The following is a 23,804-nucleotide window of genomic DNA, read 5'->3' as shown; positions in this document are numbered from 1 at the left end:
ACGTGTTCATGTCTTTGTAAAACATGGAAACGTAGTTATCTCTTTAAAAATCAACCGAGAAAACAAAGAGCTCGAACACATTTTTATTTTCTTTTATTGATGGTTTACAATTTTTGTAGATATTTATTCAATATTGTCAATCCTTGTGGCAAACGGTGAACACTGTGTTCTGTACAGTCCGGTCCCATGATGTAGACTTAAATTTGATGGGAAAGCAGGAATTAGGCATGAGCCAGGTGAGCTTTTACATTTTGTCTAGGTAGTTATCCAGTGCTGGGACACCTTCCTTGAGACCCTTGCGTTTACGCGTTTCAGTGACAACAATGCCAGGCTTGGTAGTTGAATCCATTGGGTTTCCAGGGAGGATCTGCCAGTGGTCGAACACACACTGTGGGAAGGCCTGGCCACCAGTGGAAGACCGTAGGTCAGCTGTGAAACCTAGGAAAGGACAGAGTAAAATGTTTCAATATATCCTCATCAAGTAATTACAATAGTGGCAATGGAGGTTGTATGTTAAATTAATGTAGCAACTAGTGAGTTAAGAGCTGGTCGCTTTAAACCCACCCAGGGTGCAACAGTGGGAGCACTTCACTTGGCTTAAATTAAATTGAGATCATAGGAACAATAAGATTAGTGGTACGTGTACGAACAAAATTTGGCTTGTACTTGTCAGAGGTGCAAGTGATTCTAAGTTACAAATTCCAAATGACACATCCCTTGTTAAATTGACCATTGGCCTCCTGCAGAGCTTTCCATATCACTCCAGTATTTGGATGTAGATATTCATAATAGAGCAAGATTAAGTAGTCTATAGTTTTTGTTCCAGTGGGTCAGATCTATGGTAAAAGACTACTCAAGTTATACAGCAAAAGTGTTAATGTCAGTTACTGTTAAAATCAAAACTACTACATCTCGTGTGAAACTACAAGATGTCGTGTTGAAATGACTAGATTATACTGTTACATAAGGCAAGTACCAATATTAAGTCAGAATCAGTTCCCAATACTGGTTTAAAAAGAAATGTTTTCCCTGCACTGCTAGTTTAAAAACAACCCCAACATACCAAATGACTCCATGACAGGCAGGTAGGCCTTGCTGACATGCATGGGTGTCCCTTGGACGGAGTACTCTTCAAACACATGACCACGCCTCCTGGTTAACACACCGTAGATTCCACCAATAGCGACGTCTGGACACTACAGAGTGGAGAAGAAATATTAGGTTCAACAGAAAAATATATACATTAAAAAAAATAAATCATACATCTAACTCTGAGATACATCAGGTAACTAGAGGAGGAGAACTTACCTGGATCTCGACCAGATAGATTGGCTCCATGATTCTAGGCTCAGCTGTGAGTGCACAAGCATACATGGCTCTGCGGGCTGTTGGAATAATTTGACCACCACCACGGTGAATGGCGTCTGTGTGCAGGGTCACATCATGGACGTCAAAGCGAACAGCACGCATGTTCTCTTCACAGAGGACACCCTAAAGAGAAAATAAATAGTTGAAGTATATGCACTGACCTCAGTTAGAATAATTGCACACATCTCCTCCTAAACTAATGAATACAAGACACTATTTTAACAGAGTGTATGGGCTGAGTTAGATGGAGACTGAATTCTAAATGGCCCCGTTACCTCCTTGACAGCCCACTGGAAGCCAGCAACAACACTATCCTTGATCTCATTAAGGTACTGCACTCCCTTGGAAACATCAACCAGCATGTTGGGGCCAGTTCCATCAGGTCCAAAGCACCAGATCTTTCTAGCCTCTCCAACATCCCAGTCAAATTTGTCAACAAGTTGACGAGCACGGGCCTTGGCCTCCTGACGCTGGGTGAAATCGCCCTTGTCGATATCCTCTGCTAGGCCTTCTTCAAGGGGACGGGCCTTCAAGAACAGACGGTTGTGCTTGTTGGGCGACTTTGCCAGACACAAGACACTTGATGGGGTGCTGACTGTCTCCCTATAGGACACCACTGGGTCAGATTTCTAAAAAAGAAAGCAGAAATTGCAATTTAGAAAAGTCATCGTCTAGGGACTATCAAAATATTAGGATTGAAAATTGCATATTTGATCTTTATGAATTGAAAAATCATTAAAGAAAAAAAATACTAACTCAAGTAAACTTAAATTATGGACTTAATCACCTTGATTGGGATGCAAGCATGATCCTCTTCCAGATCTTTCAAACAGATCTCCAGATGCAGCTCTCCAGCTCCAGCAATGATATGCTCTCCAGACTCTTCAATGATGCACTGCACCATAGGGTCGGACTTCGACAGACGCTTCAAACCTTCCACCAGCTTAGGCAGGTCAGCAGGGTTTTTTGCCTCCACAGCAACTCTCACCACAGGGCTGACACTGAACTTCATCACTTTCAAGTTGTGTGCATGCTCAAAGGTGGTGATTGTTCCCGTCTTGACAAGATACTGGTCCACTCCAACCAGACCCACAATGTTACCGCATGGTACATCTTCAATGGCCTCAGTGTAACGGCCCATCATCAAAATTGTCCTGGCAAAGAGAAAGTTGGACAATTCTAATGTTCCGATTACTTTATTAATAAATCTCACAGCTAGGCTCCAGATTCATTTCAAATAATAACAAATTAACAGACAAAAAGTTGATACCAACCTCTGAATTGGCTTCACGTAAAGGTCGTCCTTCTTTCCAGGGATGTAGTTTGGTCCCATGATGCGCACTTTCAGGCCAGTGGAGACACACCCAGAGAACACACGACCAAAGGCGTAGAAGCGACCCTTATCGGTGGTGGGGACCATCTTTGAGATATACATCATCAAAGGACCAGTGGGGTCACAGTTCTTGATAGCTGGGTAAACAAATAAGTCAGACATTTAGACCAGGATCTATTGACAACTGTTAAAATGAAAAATAAATAAACTTCATACCGGTGGCAGCCTCATCATCACCGGGTCCTTCATAGAGCAAATCGCAACGGTACTTCTGGGCAACAACCGGGGAAGGCAGATGGATGGTGATCATTTGCAGAAGTGCTTCTCCAGCCGGAAGCCAGCGACGCATGACAGCCTTCAGGAGAGGCTTGCCCTCCTTTTCTTTGTCCTCATTATCCAACTTGATTTCCAGCTTCGCGATCAGTTTGGCAGTTTCCTCTTTGTTAAATTCCATGATGGCTTTGAACACCTAAATAAGGAAGTTGATTGCAAGTATGAATGAAAACCAACATAGCCTAACCAATGATGATAGAGAAAACCATAGAATGGTCCCCGCTCAGAGTGAAGGTCATCATCAATGTTTAGTCAGGTCAAAGTGAAGAATAATCAAATCATCACTTGCAGGCAAAATTTTCAATTGTATATGGTAAATAGCATCTCTTATTACCTTGAAGATGGGGTCCAACACAAGAGCAACAAAGGTACGGGGGAGGCTTTTGCCATCAGCTGTATTACCAGACTTCAAGAACTTTCCAGTACTAACATCAAAGAACCTAAAACATAAGAGGTTTAAGATTACCAATAAAAACTGGCCAGAATAAGCTACATCGATAAGCAAATTCTGAAAGTTAAGAGTCTGATATTTAAACAAAAAGATGAACATTTCAGAGAAGCCACTTTTGCGCACTATGGCCCCTCTACTGGTTTGTGTCACTGTTGGCTATGGTGTCTATTCAAATGCAATCTGTAAGGCAGTCAAGCGCCTTTTAGACTCACCTGTCACCCCACAGTTTCTTCATCATGTCTTCCACCTTCTTGCAATGCTCATCTGGTGTCATCTCGGTGTTGCCCTTTGCAGCAAACTTGGCTACATACATCTCAGCAAACTGCTTCAGGGTAAAAGCCCAGCCATGGAGTCCAGAGCCAAAGCCAACAGTACCTATTGGTGGATCAATCTTGGAGAAGCGACAGACCATTCATCACTATATGCCAAAAGGGAGGATATGACAATTTGGTTGCTGAAATCACTATTTCGAAGACAGTGCTCAAGGTAAACTACGTGTGTGAAACTACAATTATACCACTGAGTATTGTACTTTAGATAAAATGTTGAGACTTCCACTCACCTGGATGGGGCCCATAGGACCATCATCTTCTCCATAAGTGGCGATGATGACGTTCACAGTCTCACAAATACGCTGGAAAGTCTGGTAGAGATCTTCTGGATCAATCTGCAACTCCAACAAAGCACGGTCCATCTTGTTCATCATCAGGACTGGCTTGATGCGCTCAACAATGGCCTGACGGAGCACAGTCTCGGTTTGCACACAAACACCTGGCAGGGATACAGAGACAAATTAACCCAGGGGAAGGCAGCGTCAAGTTGTGAATCTAATTTAAAACAAGTAGCCAATGGTGTTAAAAAAAAAAAAAAAAATCATGGAAACAGCATATTTTTATGAAAAACAAAATTACGGTAAGAAAATTCTGCACTCCCAATTCAGAAGACAGTCTTATTAGCAAGCTGCCAGTTGGCCAGAACTTGTTTTTTGTAGCCACTTTTTATAGATTAAGTAAATCTTACGAAGCGGTGACTGGAATGCTTCATTTTTAAAATTGCCAGCCTGTGTTCCTGATTTTCCACCTTTACATTTAATTCTAAGTTCAGAAGCAAGCGCTTACACAATCCACTGAAGATTTGGACTTGTTCTTACCAGAGACGCAATCCACAACAACCAGGGCTCCATCAGTCACTCGGAGAGCTGCAGTCACTTCAGAGGAGAAGTCAACGTGTCCTGGTGAGTCAATCAAGTTGATCAAGAAGCCAGAACCATCCTTGCTATTCTTAATGAAGGCCAGATCCCTGTCACTCAACTCGTAGTACATGGAGATGGCGCTGCAATGTGGGCAAAACCAGATGTCAAGATTTAATCAAAGTAACATTAAAGACTAGCTTTTTTTCTTTTAATCCAACTATACAGAGCCAGAACAATTCTCAACATCAGATAAGTTCTTTACTAGTCCCAAAAGATGGAAATCTACCATGTTACAGTAGGAAAGAGAGATCAAATGATTAGGTGCTTAATGAAGTGTAATATCGCAAAACTAAACATTGTGAGTAAACTGGTTGACCATGTGGAAGATTGATCCGAGTTATCAATGTTTAAAAATTGAAGCAAGAAAAAAAATCTGAATAGTTCACTTGTCTTCCAACTAAGACTAGCAGGTTACCTAGAGAAACAAGCTTCTTTTTTGCTGTATTGTCATTGAGAAGAGCTTTCATGATCAGGCAGTTTCCACTTAAGCCAAACTACTCTGCACAAAATAAAAAGCTGCAATGAAGAGTTTTCAAATTGTGTGCCAGTATTATAGAGTCAGACGTGATGCAGCAATACAGCAGTAGGGTCTGTCCTGCACTTTTATCCCTATCCAAAAGATTTCCTTCAGGCTCCAACCACCTCTATTGCCATATATATGCAAAAAAACACAGAATGTAATAAAATAGAATACAAAATTAAATAGTGTGAAATGAAGCAAGATACTTACGTAGATTTGATGGTAATGCACCGTTCCTGCTCATCCTTGCGGGTGTCTGTAAAACGGGCCTCTCCTGCACGGTTGTTGGCAATGATGCCTGCCTTTGACACCAGCGAGTCTGTCAGGGTTGACTTTCCGTGGTCGACGTGCGCAATCACAGACATGTTACGGATGTTGGCCTTTTTGTCCATGATGGCACGGATCTGCTCGATAGTAAAGTTCACCTGGGGGGACAGTCAAGTTGAACAGTCACACAAAACGAATCAGACTTTGTACAGCTGCGTTAGAGCCGGTCATGCAGCGGTCATTGTATTCTGTGAATAGTTACTTCGGTCGACAATCCAGATCGTATCTGATGGAGAATTTACTGGAAGTGCCACTTACCAACGGATTCATTAACTACACGGTGTCTCCTCATAACTTATGGTGTTACTAATGGACTCAGCTAATCTACTTGTTCGGACAATTTACGGTTGTCTAGTTAAATTGGATGACAGCGTCTTGGGTGAATTGCGACAGAAACAATTTCCCACAGTGGCTGCACCCTTGCATTTCAAAAATGGCTGCCGGTTCAACATTCATGGCTCTGCACCGTTTCTCTGGGCGTCCGCCACGGCCACAGCTGGAATGCTGTTGTTGTCTGAGTTTCACAGAGAATTCTGACCTCGCCTTCAGTCAGTATGTATGCGGACATAAAGTGGACAGCAATGACGTCATCCATTTTAACAACCAAGTGCGTCACTGACGTTTCCAAAAAAAGTGATCGGACCACCACCACCCGGCATGAATAGGCCACGTGTACAGAATGGACAACATGCTAAACGCTAACATTAGCTTGACAGCTAAACTAGCCTTACGCGCCAGGCCACGAAAAGCCGGCAGAAGATGACTCGGAAACCGCTACATGTATAAAACCCAGATTACATTTCGAGGTGCTCGCTCCCCCGCTTCAAGCTACGCATCAACATTTCATTTTTTAGTGAGCATTTCAGCAGCTAACGGAGCAAAAGCCGCTACTGTCGATGTTCCCCAAAAAACGCCATGTCATCTGACGTTAGCCATTTAAACCCCACTTCACGCAATTCTCTGATCCACAGCTTCACTTTTACATTGAAGGGAGCGAGTTGAGTTTGTTTCTAGAGTCGTTGCGGCCTTTGGCGGTGCCAGCGGGACAGACGACAAAATGGTTGCCATTTTCATCCAAGCCACATTCACATTATATACGCGTTGGTAGCGCACCATCCGCGAATACCGGCGTTTCTAAACCACTGACACGACTTAGCGTTCAAACACTGCTCCGAGAAATGTTAGGAACTTACCATTTTGACGGATGGTTTCGGATACGCTCGCTCAGTAAATTTTACGCTGCCCACCACACGATGGCTTAGGCAGGGAAGAGGCAGCTGATGAAAAGCAACAGACGTTTATAGGCACTGCGTCACCGGCCTGCGTCACCACCCCACGTCACCATCCTACGTAAGCACGTACTGACGGAACCCCAGAGGCTCACGGGTGATTCCCGCCACTGATGCGCAGAGAGCAAGAAGGGTCCAGTCATCATTATCATCATCATCATCTTCTTCTTCTTATTCTTCTTTTTCTTCTTCTTCTTCTTGGAATATACAGTCTAGGGTCCACAGCCGCAGCACAAACGTGAAGAAGTTCAACTTTCAAAGTTTGGTTCGTGACTGTGCACTAAACGTGATGACGACGCAGTAGATATCGAAGCCCTACTTGTTTGTATGGATTCCTGCACACTTTGGGCTGGAAGGCTGAGATCTAAAGTTTAATCAAAATCAGGACCGGAAAAGGGATGGCAGGGAGAATGGGACAGGGGAAATATGGGCATATACTTTCATAGTATTCAAAAGAGTTAAGTTTCAGGGGTAAACAGTTTGCATGCATCAGAATCAGAATCAGAATGTATTTATTGCCAAGTAGGTTTATACATACCTGGAATTTGTTCTGGTTGTTGGTGTATGCAATGAACATAAAAACACAATAAATACAACATACATAAGAAAAAAAACAACAATATATAAAATAAAAGATATAAAAGTAGAGTTAAAACTAAGTGTAATGCAAAACAGGACAGCAATGTCAATTTGCAATATAATACAATATGAATATATGTTAATGAAACACATCCTTGAGGTGTGGGGGCGAAATACAAGTTCAAGTCAGGTGGGGGTGCACACAATTGATGTTACCGATGATCAATTCTTCCACCAAAAAGCGGCCTAAACACTGCTCATGTGACGTCATCCAAGTGTTTAAATTCAGCGCTTTGGCTGTGTGATATCTGTTGATATATCACAACATTTACAGTAAATATGTAAATATGAAAATATACGGTTTTGACATTTGAGTTCTTTTTTGTATTTAACATGTTTTCAGGTTGTGTTTTTTGCTGTATTGTTTGTCCTTGTGATATAAAATCTACTTGACATACCTCATATACTTTTCATCTTTTCATTTATTCAGTTATCAGGTTTACTAGATTTTTGAAATGTTAACATTACCTATGGATTCGATTATCTTAACAATTTCACCCCAAAATGTCATCACACTGAAATGAGTCTTAAAACACGATGTTAATGACCTCGTTTCGAGTCGAATTTGAATGCCGGGTCTTCTGGACACTTGGAGGACACCACATAAGCAGTTTTGTTTTTGTTCTGTTGTTTTATAACATCTGAAGATAGGTCACTAATCAGTTACACTGTTTACCCCTGAAACTCCAAAAGTGTTTTTTGGACTCAAACACTTCAACTGCCCATTGGCATACTTGTTTTTTTCTTCCAGCAGATGGCGCCCCAACTTCATAACCAGCCACTCCAACTTTCAGCACAAGTGATGCTCAACTGTGGGTTTATTTTTGCCTCAAGAAAATATGCTGTTTAATTGACTCTCATTATAGGATACAGCTGAGAATAACCTCAGCAGATGGTAAGGTAGTTGTATCTAATTAAATAAATGTATAGTTAACGCGTGTGTTTTTTTAGAAGAAGGTTGTGAAATTCACAAAAGAATGCAATTCCCTTGGTCTGTGTGAGTAATTGCTTCATCCAGTGATTGGAGGCTCTAAATTATTAAACCTGGACTACATAATCTCTTATGGTTGACAACAGTCAGGGTTACATATGAATACTAAATAATAACTGCGTAATTGTCACAGATTTGTTCCTTGACCAAAATACTGCCCACAATCCAAGAATGATGTCAGACAAATTACTTTTAATCTGATTGCACATAGAATATAAAGGTGTTTTGTGGATTGCTGGCTTATCTCTTGTTAATCTGCCATAGACCACCTACTCAAACAGTGTAAATGATGCGTTTCGAGTCGAATTTGGAGGTCAGGGCTCACAGACACTATGGAGCCATGTTTTTTTCCTGTTGTTATATTATGTCGGAAGAAGGCTACTTACATTTTATTGGATTTGGCTGAAACACTGTTAAACCCCTGAGACTTCAAAAGGGTTTTGTGGACTGACACGTGAACTCGCAAACCTTTAATCGTGGGGATGGGAGCGGAGGTAGTTCGTGAGCGAGGAAGAAAAGACAACAGTGACCAGGAATGAAGGGAAATCCATCTCTGTCTGCACTCCATGCTGAAACAGTCTTTCTTCAAAGGCAGCAGTCAGTTTGATTGCTTGTCGAGAGATGATGAATACTCTGATAGATTGACCGTAATGGGACGAATCTTATGGGTTGCTCTAGTGCCACAAAAAGGATAAATTATCCCATGATTAATATTCTTAGAGGAAACTGGGAACAGAGAGGGGCATGTAGAGGACACAATTTGAAAACAATTAGGCCTATAACACGGACACAGACACACGCACTCTGAAAACACTCTACCTAGCACCCAGAATTAATTTGACATTGTTAATTACCCGTTCGAAAAAAACGAAAAAAGGAAGTTAACTCTGTAAAATTTTCTCATTTAACACCATCGCACCTGATGTGCTTCTGAAGCTGTAGCTCCCAGCACGCAGTCGTATCTGAAAACAGTCACGCACAGATGATTGACGGGCACAGACGTCACACAGTTCAGCCTGAGTAATTGACTATAGATTAAAATGACAAAGAAGTTTTAGAGAAGTTTAGAGGAGTTTTCAGAGGATGTATGATTTCTCTGCCACAAGAGCAACCTCAGTGCATGCGTCATGTAAATATTCAAAGCTGTTTTTCCTTCTCTGAGTAGTCCATGTTGCCCTGGTACTTTGTTTGACAGAGAGACAGTAGTCTGACACACCAGGTCCACAGTCTAATTCATCCACAGTCTGCCCCGCTCCACAGTCTCTCACTTCCCTGCCCTCATTTATTTCGCATCTAGGTCTGACCAGCACATGCTATCAGTTGTCTTTGACAGCACATATTATTGAGAAATAAGAAATCATCTCATATTCAATTAGCTTATAGTCTGAAATTGAACTCTCATTTTCACCAATCGAAAGGCGTATTGTAGAGAAAAGGCCAAACCAGTATCATATTCCAAATTCACGTCACAACATTGTTGGATTGAATTACTTTAGAACCTTGAGTACATTCAAAATGCATTTGCACTATCTGGACTATAAATGTAGCTCAGATACCGAACACAAGCTGAGCCAATATATAATATAGAAATGACGCAAATAAACAGAATCTGTCATCGAATGACAGGTAACCCACGGTTATACGTCTGTTGTCACATATGAGGAATTTCATTCCAGTTTTCAGTAGCTTTGAGCACTAACAGCACCAAGAACAGATATACAGGGGACATGCATGTGGACGAACGGACAGACACACACACACATTCATTGTGGATAGTGTACTGAAACCAGATTATTGATCCACTTCATCATTTACTTTAAAACAGACAACACCATTTTTGCTCATGCAACATAATTCTTCATTAAGAACCTTCAATTGAAAAAGATAGAAAAGATCTTCAGATTCATTAAACAGCAGAGTTGCAGAGCCGAGTCAATAATAGATTTTAATAATATCTTTTATCACTGTGCGTGTATCATCAAGTATAAGACTGTGCCATCAGGCGCACAGAGCGCATAGAGTGGACTGGAGATCACTTACAAATAATAGATTCCATTAGAGTAATCCCAGTTTCCTCAAGGTCCTGCTCCAGCAAGTGTGTCACCCAAGTCGTCTGATTCATAATTTCTTCACTCGCCTAGTGTCAGTTGGTATAAGCTGCAAAAGATAGTTGGAGATGGAAGATTTCTACTCTTTATCAACTGATAATTTAAGTTAATACCCATTGTATTCAGAGCAGTACTCTGCAGTACACACACTGCATGTTGTCTTTCAGGTTGACACAGGATCAATATATAAAAAGTGTAAAAAAAGCATATTGCTTCAGGAATCTGCTGAATTAAATGTACCTATTATTGTACTAAGAATACATTCATTGCATAGCATACGTCATTGTTGTCTTAACTTGTCCAGGTACATTTTTTCAAGATAAGTAGCCTTCATTCTGCTGGGCTCACAGTGTCTTGCTAAACGCCCCCTCAGCTGTATGGTTTATCTTGCCAACCCAGGGAACAAATTGACAGGTTTAGAGATTCCAGGACCCAAGTAGCCGACCAACGACAAGGTTGGTAGAGAAGATGCAGAAACTAATTTAAAAAATTGGCTTACAGTTTTACAGGTAAGAAGCAGTAAGGCAGAAAAACATAAAAAGTGAATCACAAATAAATTCCAAAACAGCCAAACCAAAAAGCTAGGAAATGCAGGGAGGTGAAGCGACGAATGGTGTGTGGGAATTTTTGATAAGAATAAAGAGTAAAATCTCCTCAGAGAGAAGGCTGCTCTCACTGCTGTCATCTCTCCAACATTTTTCTTTCTGTCAATGCCACAAGCTAACTTTATAGTGGACTATAGTGATTGTAATTAACATTCATGTGGAGTCAGAGTTATTGTAAAATTAAGTTTGTGTCCGGGATAATACGCATTAAACATCATCTCAACTCGGATCAACAAATTGGAAAGTTGGCGAAATGTTGTTACACAAATCGCCGAGTTGCTTATTTGATCATGATTATAATGTAGATATTGGAAAGAGGTGTCAATGTGTTGTTTAAACGCTCTAAACACATGGATACAACAGCACTTTTTTCCGCATTCCAACTTCAAATCACATGAACAAAAAAAGTCGTGAAATGGGACCTAAACTTTAAAGTCAAACAGAAAATAGTGACCTCAAAGTTCAAACAACTGAGCTAAGAATCCAAATCCAAAAACCAAATGGAAAGTAAAAGGCCAAAGTCTGTAAATCCAAACCAGCCAAATATACAAGACCAAAGTCCAAGCCGAATATCAAAAAGTCCACAAATAAAATTCTTTAAATTCAAAAATGAGTACAACAAAAGAGATTTAGAGCGATACATCAAATGTCCCTAATAAAGACCATCAGATGTCTTAAGACGAATGAAAAGTCCTTCCAAGTTTCATAACAGGGGCAGAATCAAAACACTCCTGAACACGAGCTAACCAAACAAGGTACACGTAAGTTAAGAACATGTAGTTGTATGTTGATTTGGACTCAAAACCTGAGCTGAAAACACAATGCGCTGAAAGCACTCTGCGGCATGTCATATAAATCATGTAAAGTGTCGCACCCAGCATCAATACAGAGCAGCGCAACTGTTTGATAATAGTATTTATAGGCCCAAAGTAAGCCTATTTCTGCAGCCTCGCACAATGGCATATTTACTGCAGCTTCATTATGTTGCGGAACTTGCCCTGAGGGAGGAGGGGGAGCACATCTTCCAGGACCATATTTACAAAGAGAGTGACAACTTCCTTTTGGCTACCTTGAGCCATTTTGGGCTCAAACTGATTGAAGACTTAACCAATGGTGACCTTTTAATCCAGAGAGGACAGTGGTTATTCACACGGCCACAAGAGGATGCTTGACAGGTAAATTTACTTTTTTTTGAAAATTTGAACAACAATGCTTGCAGAGGAGTATTCCTGACTATGACAACCCCCTTGGTATTTCGGGAAAGATCATTGTGTGTGATTATGTGCGGCTGTCTTGCAGCTGACATTTAATAAAAACAGCTCAATCATTTCATGTCGCTGTCGTCAAACTGTTCGTCTCTGATACCAACTGAAATTATAGTCAGAGTGGAGCACAGCAGAGATACAAAACTATCCAAAGCTGCAGCTAAAACGACACATCTATGTGAGCTTTGACTGCAGGAACTGATGAAGCTACTCTGGTGAGAAAAGGAACTGCACCGAAGAGGTTATGTTTTTCTCCCCGTCTGTTTGTTTGTCAGCAGGATAATGCGAAAACTACATAAGTGATCTCCATGAAACTTGGTGGAAGGATGCGGTATGGGTTAGGGAAGAACCCATTACATGTTGGTGTAAATTAGGATCCAAGGTAACATTTTCACAGATTGGCCAGATTTGATAACAAAGGTCAGAAACATTAAGGGAAGTGATACCTTTGAGTGAGTGAAATTTGGTGTAGCTGGGTTGAATTTAAGGAGACTGTTGAGCCTTGGTGGTATGCACTCCACTGAGTGTCATTCTAGTTAAGGAACTGTTCATAACAAATTTTCTGGATCCGTCCCCTGATCTGTGTCTGCACCAAAATGTGTTCTTTCTTGACCCATACCACATCCTTCCACCAAGTTTCAAGGAAAGGCATTTTTTTCCCTGTTTTGTCAAATGTGTTTAGAATTTTAAAATAAAAAAACACGTGTTTGAATCCTCTTCTACAAATGCCTTAAAAGTAAAACTATGGCATGTTGGCTTACTTGAGCAGGGGTTGGGGCACAGTCTGAGTTTTCAGTCTCACAAAGAAGCTTTCCTTTAAAGAGTTAGGTGAATTTCGGCCGATATAATCTGTCATGCTCCAGTGTCATCGCAGTTAAATTTAAAAGGGAGAGGGCAGGACTATTTCTGTCTCATCTCTCCTTTCACACTCCCTGAATAAAGCCCCTGTCAGGTGGCACTGTGGCCGACGTGTCTTAATGTTCACTCGTGTGGATTTTTGATATTTGCTGCACGGCGGATAGAACACACAGAGAATGTCTACTACCCAGAAATGTTTACATTCACAATGTCTCAGTGAATGTTCAGGTAACTGTCACTGGATTTCAATGATACTGAGGAAAATTTTCAATGGGAAGTTCTGGAGAGGCACTTATTCTGTGCAGATTTATGGATGTGAACATCAGGGACGATGACTTTCTTTGGGAGTGTGAGTTAAACAGAATCTAAACATATGTGTGTCATGTCTGTTCTCAGTTTTGACTGTGTTATGATGAGGCAATAAACCCATAATCTTGGTAATCTCTCCTGGATGTAAACCGACACAGACCAATAACAACACCCCAAAACTGAGAGAAAGGACACATTATCATACAAATGAAAGTTCATATTTGATCTCGCTTCATCTCATTCATAGTCTATCTGCAGTACTACATAGTTTAGAATGATGAAACTGTACGAGGGTGGTGTTTATCTCCATGAAGGGCTTCTTCTGCTGAGACTACAGTGTTTTCAACAGGGAGTTGAATGTTTGACTTGTGATTTCTGCATCTTGCCTTAAACGTCAATAACTAACGATTTCTTTCTACCTTTCACAACTCCTTTGCTACACTGGAGCCTGAAATCAAGTTATTCTTTATCATCATCTTAAAATTATGACTGTCTGGCTTGTTTGCAATTTAAGCCATTTTCCGACATAAACTCCAGAAAATGTCCAGAAAAATTGTGTGCAGACATTTTGCAGAGTTTGGCTATCACATATGAAGAATGCACAAAGAGATGTCAAAATGTCACATTTCAGGTGAGGGGTGATACCTGGATAGATTGTGCATGAGGCACAATATATATATAAATTCCACTACGTGTTTTTGTGTGTTGACTCTGGCGTCTGCTCTTATCACCGAAAGCTTTTGAATCTTTATGTCTTTCCAAGATGACATTTTCGTCTGCGTCTTCTACGAGAATGACACCTTGTCGTTTCCTGAAATACTCGTATTCCTTTTGGGGAATGTGTTAGAAACGTTATCAACATGCTTGTTCGCTTTCACTGCAGTTTCTGGAAATCTTGACGTATTCTCAAATGGACTCAATCTGACATTTTCTGGACATTTTACACTGAGGCTGGCAGGAGAAGTTACAGAAAATGTCCAGAGTAAATGACTTAAACATTTTCATTCTCACATACTCTTCTCTCCGGGAAAAATTTGAAGCAAATGCCCAGGGTTCAGTAGATGTCTGGAAGAAGCCCACCAGCTTTTCTGCTCAGTTCTAACCCATAATAACTTAAGTAAGACTAGGAACCTTTATGTCTGCTTTGTTCCATCAGTTGTCAGTTGGACAAAGAGAGAGACGCACAGGATTAGACAAAAGAGAGAGGAACCAAATGAGAGCTAAAGAAGAGGAGGGGAGTCTAGGCAAGGAGAAGGTGTGGGAGAATATAACCAAAGTTGGTACAAAACTAAAGCTGTGCAGATAGTCGCAGTTAGTGTGGTGAGAGGGGGGGGAACACATTGTATATTGTAAAGGAAATAGTAGCAGGTAGGAGTTGTTGACACCTCTTGTTTGTGGACATTAGATTACCAAACGCAAACAAACTTTAAAATGCAGGGACATTTTGAAATCAGGCCCAAAATATCAAACTGACCCAGTTCTGGCAGCGCATTCCAAACTCTATCAGACAGGGAGCCAGCAGTACTAAGAATTGATAGCTACATTCACATTCACTCTGTTTTTTAGAAATCATAATAGAGCTGCCTGTGCCAGTGGTTCAAACGGTTCAGGGCGACTGGGGTCTGGCCATCAGGGAACTCCAGATGCAGAAGCCCTCTGTTGCATACAATAGTTGTTGCTAAAGTGCTGCACAGTCCTAGACAACTTGGATAACTTAACTTCAGAAAGCTAATTGGTATATTGTATTTGTGTGTGCTTACGATGTCTGTGTGCATTCTTTTTTAATTTCCTCGGAGAGACACTTCATCCACAACTTTGAGGTGAAGTTGCACATAAATAAACAGGAGCTGAGCAGCTCTGGGTATTGCATTGAATGGCAGTGGCACTTCTTTTATGTGGCAGGCTCCATAAGCCAGTTTGGGCTCATCTATGTGGCCAGGATGTGGCTTATTGGAGTGACGGGTTCCCAGACAGAACTCAGAGCAGCTGACATGCTGACTTTAAGCCAGCATTTGTCAAGACTGAAATGGGCTTCGATGTTATGCTTTGCTGTGTCAGTTGACAGCAAACCTGCTTCACCCATCACATTTCACTGACCTGGATTTTTAAAGGTCTTCATGCGTGCATTCACTCTTTACACTGACACTGGTGCTGTTGCATCACATATTTTCTATATCTTTCCATCCACCCTGGAGGACTTTTCAAAGTTAATTGCCATTGGGATATTATTTATTTATTTATTTGCGTTTCGTCCATGCTGTTGTGCTTTAGAACATCTAGAGGGAGCATACCCAAGTGTGCAACTGGTCTGCCAAGTTAAACTGGCTTTCCATTTCTATTTGCAGTATATGGTCAAACCCATGAGATTTCTGACTGGAAGGTTTACAGGAAACTTTCTGAAAAGGACAAACGAATCTGCTTCTAGTTCTTGTATCACTCTGGCTCTCTGTAACTGCACAAATGGAATAAATAAAGCCGTTCAATCGCATCTCGAACAAACAGTCTGATAAAATGATTGTGCTGCTTTGACCAACTACAGATTAAAACATACAGGATTTTTTTCCATTCTGCATGGAAGGATATCTTTTTTCATACAGCACATACACATAAAGTTTTTACATCTAAAAACCAAATAGCAACAAACAAGTTGATTGATTGTCTGTATTTGAGTCAATCTATTCAAAGATTTTGAAAGAATATAGTATATCTGTGCCATCTTCCCTTTGGAGCTAGAAATGCAAGCAGAGCTGTTTTTGCTTGGACTGTGCTCTGTGGGCCGAGACTCTCCCTAGACACTTTGAGTGCTAAACTTCTTCTGTCAGTGAGATGCGGCATTTTTCTTCAACAGAAAACAACTGTATTGCAGTGGTGCAGAGAAATAAAAGAGGTTGTTTACCAACTGACTGTACATGCAGTTGGACGACATGACAGCTCCCTGAAGTGGAGACAAATCATCTCATTCGCCCAAAGGGCTGACTGCAGTACATGCAATAAACATGGACCAAACTAATATAAAACTATATTTTAGTTCTATTATTGGATATGATTACAATTGTGTAAATACTTTCAAATAAATGACTGAAGCTGTTTAAATCTGCAATTTTCTTCTTTTCCGTCTAAACTCGGGTGTATGAGAGACCTCTGATTCCCCTTTATAGCCTTTTGTCTGTAATATCAAGTGTAAGTGAAATTGCTCCCGTCTATTATGGTCTAGGATGAATGATAAGACATCATTTAAAAACATTGACTAATTGCAAGGAGATATGGATAAAAAGCAATTTGAAACATCTCAAAGCCGATACTAGTGTTATCAGTCTCTCCAGCTGTGAGATGAATTGATTTTCCATTCAGGCGTCTATCTGAACAACATCACTTCAATGGAAACTGAGGATAGAAGAAAATGACTGATTATTATCAGACCGCCAATATAATATACAATCCATTTTGCCTGATGACAATATCATCAACACAATTTATATATATATACATACACACGCATAGACTATATTTTGTAGGATTCTATAGTTTTATTTTAACATTTGGTGAAGCATACTGTTGTTTTCTATTTCATTAGATTATTGAGTAGTTCAGGACACAAGGGGAGCTGCCTCCTGCTGCTCCTCCTGCATCTCAGAGTTGTTACTGCCAGGGTTTGTCTGGGCATTTTCTTTGTGACGACCAATCTTTTAAAAATGGAAAACACTCAAAATAATCACCTAATTGTAGCCAATGTTTATGGCAGAAATGTATTTCTGGTCGTGGATTTAATGTTATTTTATATTGTAACAACCTACCTCAAACAAAATCACACACTTTAAGTAGTGGTTGATTATCGCCAACATCTTTTCACATCTAATTTTATAGACCGAAATGTACCAGTCTTCCGTCGACCTTTTCTGAAACAGTTTAATTAAAGAAGGGTTTATGTTTAGAAGACGAGCAGTGATTGATGGACATGAATAAAAATGTAATTACTTCTGCCATAATATTTTGCATAGGACCTAATTGGAAGCACCATCATTCATTATTTAAAGCACCATTTAACTTTCCCTTGAGAGGGCACAGTTTGAAAGTTTGTCAAAGGACATTTGTGCTCTCCGGATTTAAAACGGGTGAAGAAAAAAGTTGCTTTGGATGGTGATTAAATTAGAGATTAAATCCCTAGAAAGTGTAAGTATGCCAATAAAAAAGCTTTAGACTTTGGAATTGTTTAATCTGTTCTCCTTATTTGTGTGAATGTTTTTAACACAATCAGAAGAGTGTTTTCCGAATTGAATGGAGTGCTTGTATAATGTGTATCTTCTGAACTCTGCAGACTTTCTGAATTGCGACAATTTGTCTGCAAGTTACACTCATAACCTTCCCTCATCTTCATTCCCACACAGGGCAGAATGTGGCAACAATGGTTATGAATTGCCAAAGATTATACCGGGGTTAAAAAATGCACACTCAGTCTATTCCTATTTTCAAGTGTTGGGTCTGTTTTGTTGTTTGGTTATTTATTGTTTCACTCCTTTGGAGAACTGATCCAGCGTTGTGGCCGCAGAGATCCCCATGTCTTTACTGACAATAGTCTCAGCAGACCATGGCGGGCTGAGGAGAAAGTTTGTAACAAAAGAAAGTGAGTTCACAGCAACACGTCAATGCAGAGGCCATGAACTAGAAGGTGTACTGCATGTTACAAGTTTCCCATGCATTAACTTGAAGGAAAATAAGAAGTACAATACATTTTTTTTAAATGCTCGCTCTCACATGCAATGTGGAAACCGCAAAGAAAGTGAAATCAATTCTTAGGTCCGTTCATTTGGGACACCCTCCAAATTTAAAGTTGGCCCAACCACGTCCCACCCCTCATTGGTTCTGTAGTTTTTAAGTAATTCTGCTAACTAACAAACAAACAAACAAACAAACACAGGTAAAACAAAAGGTTGTTGGCAAGCAGCTCATCAGAGACATAAATACTTGAACATACTTCTGTGTAATGAGAGCCACCTAAACTTTCAGAAACCATCTTTAAGAAAAAATGGTGCATTTTTGCAGTTTTAGTTTGTTTTGTTTTTGTGAGCTGTCATGTCATCCATTTTTATATACAGTCTATCCTCTAACTAACCCTAGTATCTACCATTATTGTGTAATAAAAGAGCCATCTACTCCAATTCTGTGTGACTTGATGAATCAGATTTGCATTATTTCACCTCAGTGATTTTAGTGGCCACGTTTGCATGGATGGCTTATGTAGCTGGCATCTGTGTGGAAGTTCCCTTGGTTCTCTGTTGGACTGATTTTCAAACCATGCAGTGTGCAAACAGCTCCAGCCATCGGAAACATCATTGGTGTGCAGACAGAGAAAGTGGATCACTTCCTGGGGGGTGAACTGGCCTCGTTGTTGCTTTTAATCAAATGCAGACATGTAGTTACATACATTCGCTGCATGCCTACTGCTTCATAATCTCACATGTTCATCAAGAGAAAAAATGTCTAAAAGATACTGTATATCCATTTGGTGAGTTATAGCAGAAGGGTACAAATGTTTTTTTTCACACTAAGAATAATTTATTCTTACTCCTGCAAGTCAAAGATATTAAATCTATCCTATAATACTGTCACATCTAAAATAGATCGGCAGTTTCTCTGCCAGGATGTGGGTTAAATCATTTCATGTAGAAATATCAACATTTTAAAGTGAAGCGAGGAATTTTTTAAGCCATCCAGATGCTCAGAGGGAAGAATGAGTTAGTGATGGCAGCAAACCCAGTTCCTCTCTTAGCTCGGTAAACTGCAGGAGGTCAGGGAAGTTTTCCATACTTCTCGCCACCTCATTCTTTATATTTTTACTTCTGCAGAACTGTATGGCCTCTCCCAGTCCAACTCCTGGAAAACACTTTATGTGCATGCCTGAAATAAAACACAAAACACTGTTGCACTGAAGGATAGAATATTGCTTTATATGAGACAATACAGGAGACAGAGGTCAGAAGGGAATCCTCTCTCGAAAGGTGAACATTTCAGTTTATAATCCCAGCAGAGAGAAAAACAGACAAACCTGATTCTCAGTTGCTTATATAAGACACTCAGCCAATGCTACTGTCAGACCCTGGAGATAGTTCTTGAGTGGAGCTCTGACTCTTTCGGTCTACTCACTAAACTGAAACACAACTGAACACTGGATATCCCTCATGATCCCCTGCTTCCTGAACTAGAAGAGCTAGTGCTGTGACAAATACACCATACAACTGCAGAATTCTTCATCTTTTAAAAGTTTCTGTGCTCAATGTTTGAGATAAATGTCGGTTTTTAACTGATCTGCAGTTCAGCTTTACTCCTGAACTCACTGGGCCTGATTCTTACCATTTAAGATTTGACTTTCAGTCAGTCAGAAGTGTTTGAGTCCACAAATCACTTCTGGAGTTTCAGGGGTAAACAGTGTTGCAGCCAAATCCAATCATTGCTGATAACATTTTTGGGCAAACGTCTGTTGTACTTGTGAGGGAGAGACTATGAGTATGGAGCAGCGAGAGAGTTCCATTTTCATCCATCCAGGCAGGCAGCTGAATTCGAGACCAAAACCATTCATGCAATAGCCTTTTAAGACTCACCAAGATCTGTAGTTTTTTTATGAATGGCAAATTACATCCAGTACAAGACTGTGTATGCATAGAACATTCAATTTAGTCATGCAGGGCACTCAGGGAAATGAAATCATTAGACAGCTATATTGACATGCCTCTCCTTCGCCAGTGTTCATCTTCAGATAATAGAACACTTGTTAACACCATTTACAGCCAATATTGTTGTTGGTCATCACGTCTCTCTTTCATTCCCGGTTATAATGACACTATTATCCAGAACAACCCCTTGGTATTGACGCAAATTAGTCATTGTTAAAGTGCAGGAAATAAGTGGTTGTCAGAAATATTGTCTTGTAAAGTGACTATAGATTGACTTATTTGAGATGTACAGCACTGCTGCAGATGAATAGTAATTTCTTTGATGACAGCTGCTGATTAAGTGTCCCCACGAAGAGACTGTTGGTCAAACCGCAGGCTTTGATTAAGGCCCACTCTGAGTCACGGCAGGAGTTTGAGTGGTAAAAGGTTAAAATGAGGGTCACAGGCTGGAGACTGAAACGTGTGAGGAGGCTGGGAAAGTGGTCATCACAGTTAACTTAATATCAGGCATGACAGTGGTTAGTTTAGGCTCCTGAGCCATTTAAGAAATTGTTGTGCAGTGTTCCCGAGTTTTCTGTTTACAATAATCACATATCATTTTATTTTTTGACCTGACCGTCCACTTACGCCCACTAGCCAAACATTAACTAAAATATCCCGGATATGATCTTGCTCATTTTGAGACATAGGAGCATGGATCTCAAATGACATCCTCAACGCTGCCGACTCTGGCCACATCAGTATCCTCATCCACCTAGACCTCTTTGCTGCCTTTGACCTCACCTGGGGTGCCTAGCCTCCCAGCACCTGGCACTCATCTGCACTGAAACAAAAACTAATACAGAATATGACCATAAACAATATTAGTTATGCAGACCATGCTGCGTGAAAACACATTCAATATGGGGGCCACCACTACTCAACACCTCCAGTATGGTGCCTTAGTCTGTGTCTCTCACAGCCAGGACAACAGGGCACATGCTGGCTGTAATGGAGGCAGTAAAATGAATGTGCAAGCCACAGAAAAGGAGCCAACAGGGTAACGAGTCACGTCAACCACATACCTGTATAACTAGCAACCACCAGCCACAACCACGCCACAACAAAAGCAGCTCATATAGGTGCCCTATATAGGGACTGCGTTCAGCACTGCTGCAGGCTATGCTCACCCACAGTGAGGATTCTTCCCCACCACAAATGCAACCAGGCAACATCAGATCCTTCATGAGACATCGTGTTGTTTGGGATCCGATGTAAGAAGAGAAATCAATTGAGCTTTCGTATCATTTAATAGGTTTATTTAAATTAGGTCTATTGGTAGATTCCATGAGTCAAGAATCGCTCGACTTTCTTGCCCTGACAGCAGGACACTGGTATATTGTGAAACAAGGGACACAAATATTTATAAATAACTCGTATTAAAGTTTAAATTTTTCTCAAAAACCCAGATCTCCTCCGACAATGTCATATCTTGTTTAGCATCTTCAACAATTCATTATTGTCGGTGCTTGTTATCAACGGTAGCACCGTGCATTTATGAAGTTGAAGGCCAACACAAAAGATAAGATCACAAACACAGAACCAACCATCTTTCTCTTTGTTTGATGCTTTGCTGTGTCTAAATACTAATCATTTCCCTGATCAGCCGTGTAGCCCTCCCTGCTCCCCGCCCCGCCTCAACTTAAATATTTATAGCGTCGAGAAGTGGAATGTCCTGTTCTGTTCAGACGGAAGGGGAGGAGGTGTAGCGTTTGTCTCTGTCATGGTTGATGATATTGTGCTTACTTTTTTTGCGTTAGGACAGACAGACTGCACTCACAGGGAGAAGATCGCACCTCCTTAGAACCATGTTGATTTGGTATGAAAGACTCTCTGTAAATGTTCTTGGTTGGCAGTCTTCAAGCATCTTCCCTAAAGGGTTCTTTAAAAAAACTTGGGAAGAACAGGATCAGTGACAATTTGTCAGGGTTTTGGTTTATGTTAAATTGTTTCCGCCCTTCCCCCAGGATATTACTGGCTTGTTTTTACAATTCTAGATGGTCTGTTTTTGTTCTAGAAGACCATAACACCGAACATGCAAATATTAAAAGTTAATACACGATCAGATAAAGCTTTTGTAGAATGCATCTAAAGGTTGATCATTAGGCAGAACAGGTGAAACGTGGTGATACAGCTTTATCGTGACTCATGACCATCTCCTGAGTCTTGGTTTTTATTTATGATAAGGGAATTGTGTTTGTCAGTCACTCTGTGAAACTCCACTTCCCCATCAGCTAGGTGTCCCCCAAAACCCTGTAATTGGCCCCCTTTTGGCTATATTTAATAATTTTATGAAGATTACACTAAGTTATACATGCAATTAAAGCTATCAGATGTCAGCACAACTGGCCTCTCTGACATTAAATCCTGGTTGTGCCACGAATTCCTCAAAATCAAGGATGACAAGACAAGGTCTGTTTTGCCGCTGCTGGTCTTTCAGATCTGTTGAAAATAATATAAAGCTCACTGTTGGAAATCTTTGGGTAATATTTGATTCCAACCTCTGTTTTGATGTGCAGGGGAAGACTGTTGCTCAGTCCTGTTCCTTTCCCCTCAAGACAATCTCAAACTTCAGTCATTTTGTCAATTGCTGATTTGCAAAAAAGTGTACATGCTTTGATGTTGCCTTGATTACTGTAATACATTTTACTCAGGTATGAACTAGAATTCCCTCCGTCATCGTCATTTAATGCAAAATGCTCCTGCTGGGCTTATCACTGGGACAAAAAGACAAGAGTACACCATTCCTGTGCTTCTTTTTTAAATTCTATTGCTCACTTTTAAGACCTTGAATGGCCTTGCACCCAAATACCTTATAGAAGTATTGACCTGGTAGGTGCCCGCTCAACTGTTAAGATCTGCAGATGGAGCCCTGCTGGTTTTTCCCAGGTCTCACCTTGTAGGAAAGGGTGACTAAGCTTTTTTTTATCAGACCCCCAAAATCAGGGAATTTGCTTCCCCTTGAACCTACAGACTAATAAATTTGCTTCTTTCTCTAAACTTTTTTTTCGTTAAAGCATCTACAAATGATGAAACTGGCATTTATTTATCGTGACTTACTTTCTTTGTTCTATTTTCTCTGCTCATGTTCTGTTGTATTATTCTCAATTTGTATTGCTTGTAAAGCATTTTGTATTGTTAAGAAAAGTGTGAAATAAATAAAGTTTGTTATAATAGTTATCATTATAGTAACCTCACAATATAGTGGAAATATGTAGAATGGTTAACTGTTTTCCCTGTCTACACAAGTATAAATAGCACTGTATCATCAGCATTACACAACTCATAATTAATATTGATACATTAGCAATTAGCTAATACTCGCCAATATATTGGTGTGACTGAATAATCTGCCCTAAAGTGAAGTCAATGTGTCTTGATTGCCCCCTGGTGGCTGTCTGCAATATAGATAATTGACACTGCCTCCTCCTTGTTAGTGAATGGGAAAG

The 23,804-nt window shown here is 40.4% G+C and overlaps 1 protein-coding gene across 1 annotated transcript; it reads right to left on the bottom strand.

Annotated features, from left to right (window-relative positions):
• Positions 1-71: 71 nt before the first annotated feature.
• LOC133010853 (elongation factor 2b-like) lies at positions 72-6,870 on the bottom strand. The gene is made up of 13 exons (XM_061078506.1): positions 6,778-6,870; positions 5,468-5,682; positions 4,636-4,817; positions 4,048-4,256; positions 3,698-3,876; positions 3,369-3,474; positions 2,918-3,170; positions 2,643-2,838; positions 2,156-2,522; positions 1,644-1,997; positions 1,309-1,491; positions 1,064-1,196; positions 72-438 (listed from the first exon to the last, which is right to left on the bottom strand). Exons 1-13 carry the CDS (start codon positions 6,778-6,780, stop codon positions 245-247), a joined length of 2,574 nt encoding a protein of 857 aa, XP_060934489.1. The 5' UTR covers positions 6,781-6,870; the 3' UTR covers positions 72-244.
• Positions 6,871-23,804: the final 16,934 nt, after the last annotated feature.

Source organism: Limanda limanda, chromosome 9 (genome assembly GCF_963576545.1).
Source record: "Limanda limanda chromosome 9, fLimLim1.1, whole genome shotgun sequence".
Taxonomy (NCBI): Eukaryota; Metazoa; Chordata; class Actinopteri; order Pleuronectiformes; family Pleuronectidae; genus Limanda; species Limanda limanda.
The sequence above is the reverse complement of the archived record's forward strand: the minus strand, read 5'-3'. Positions and strand labels throughout refer to the sequence as shown.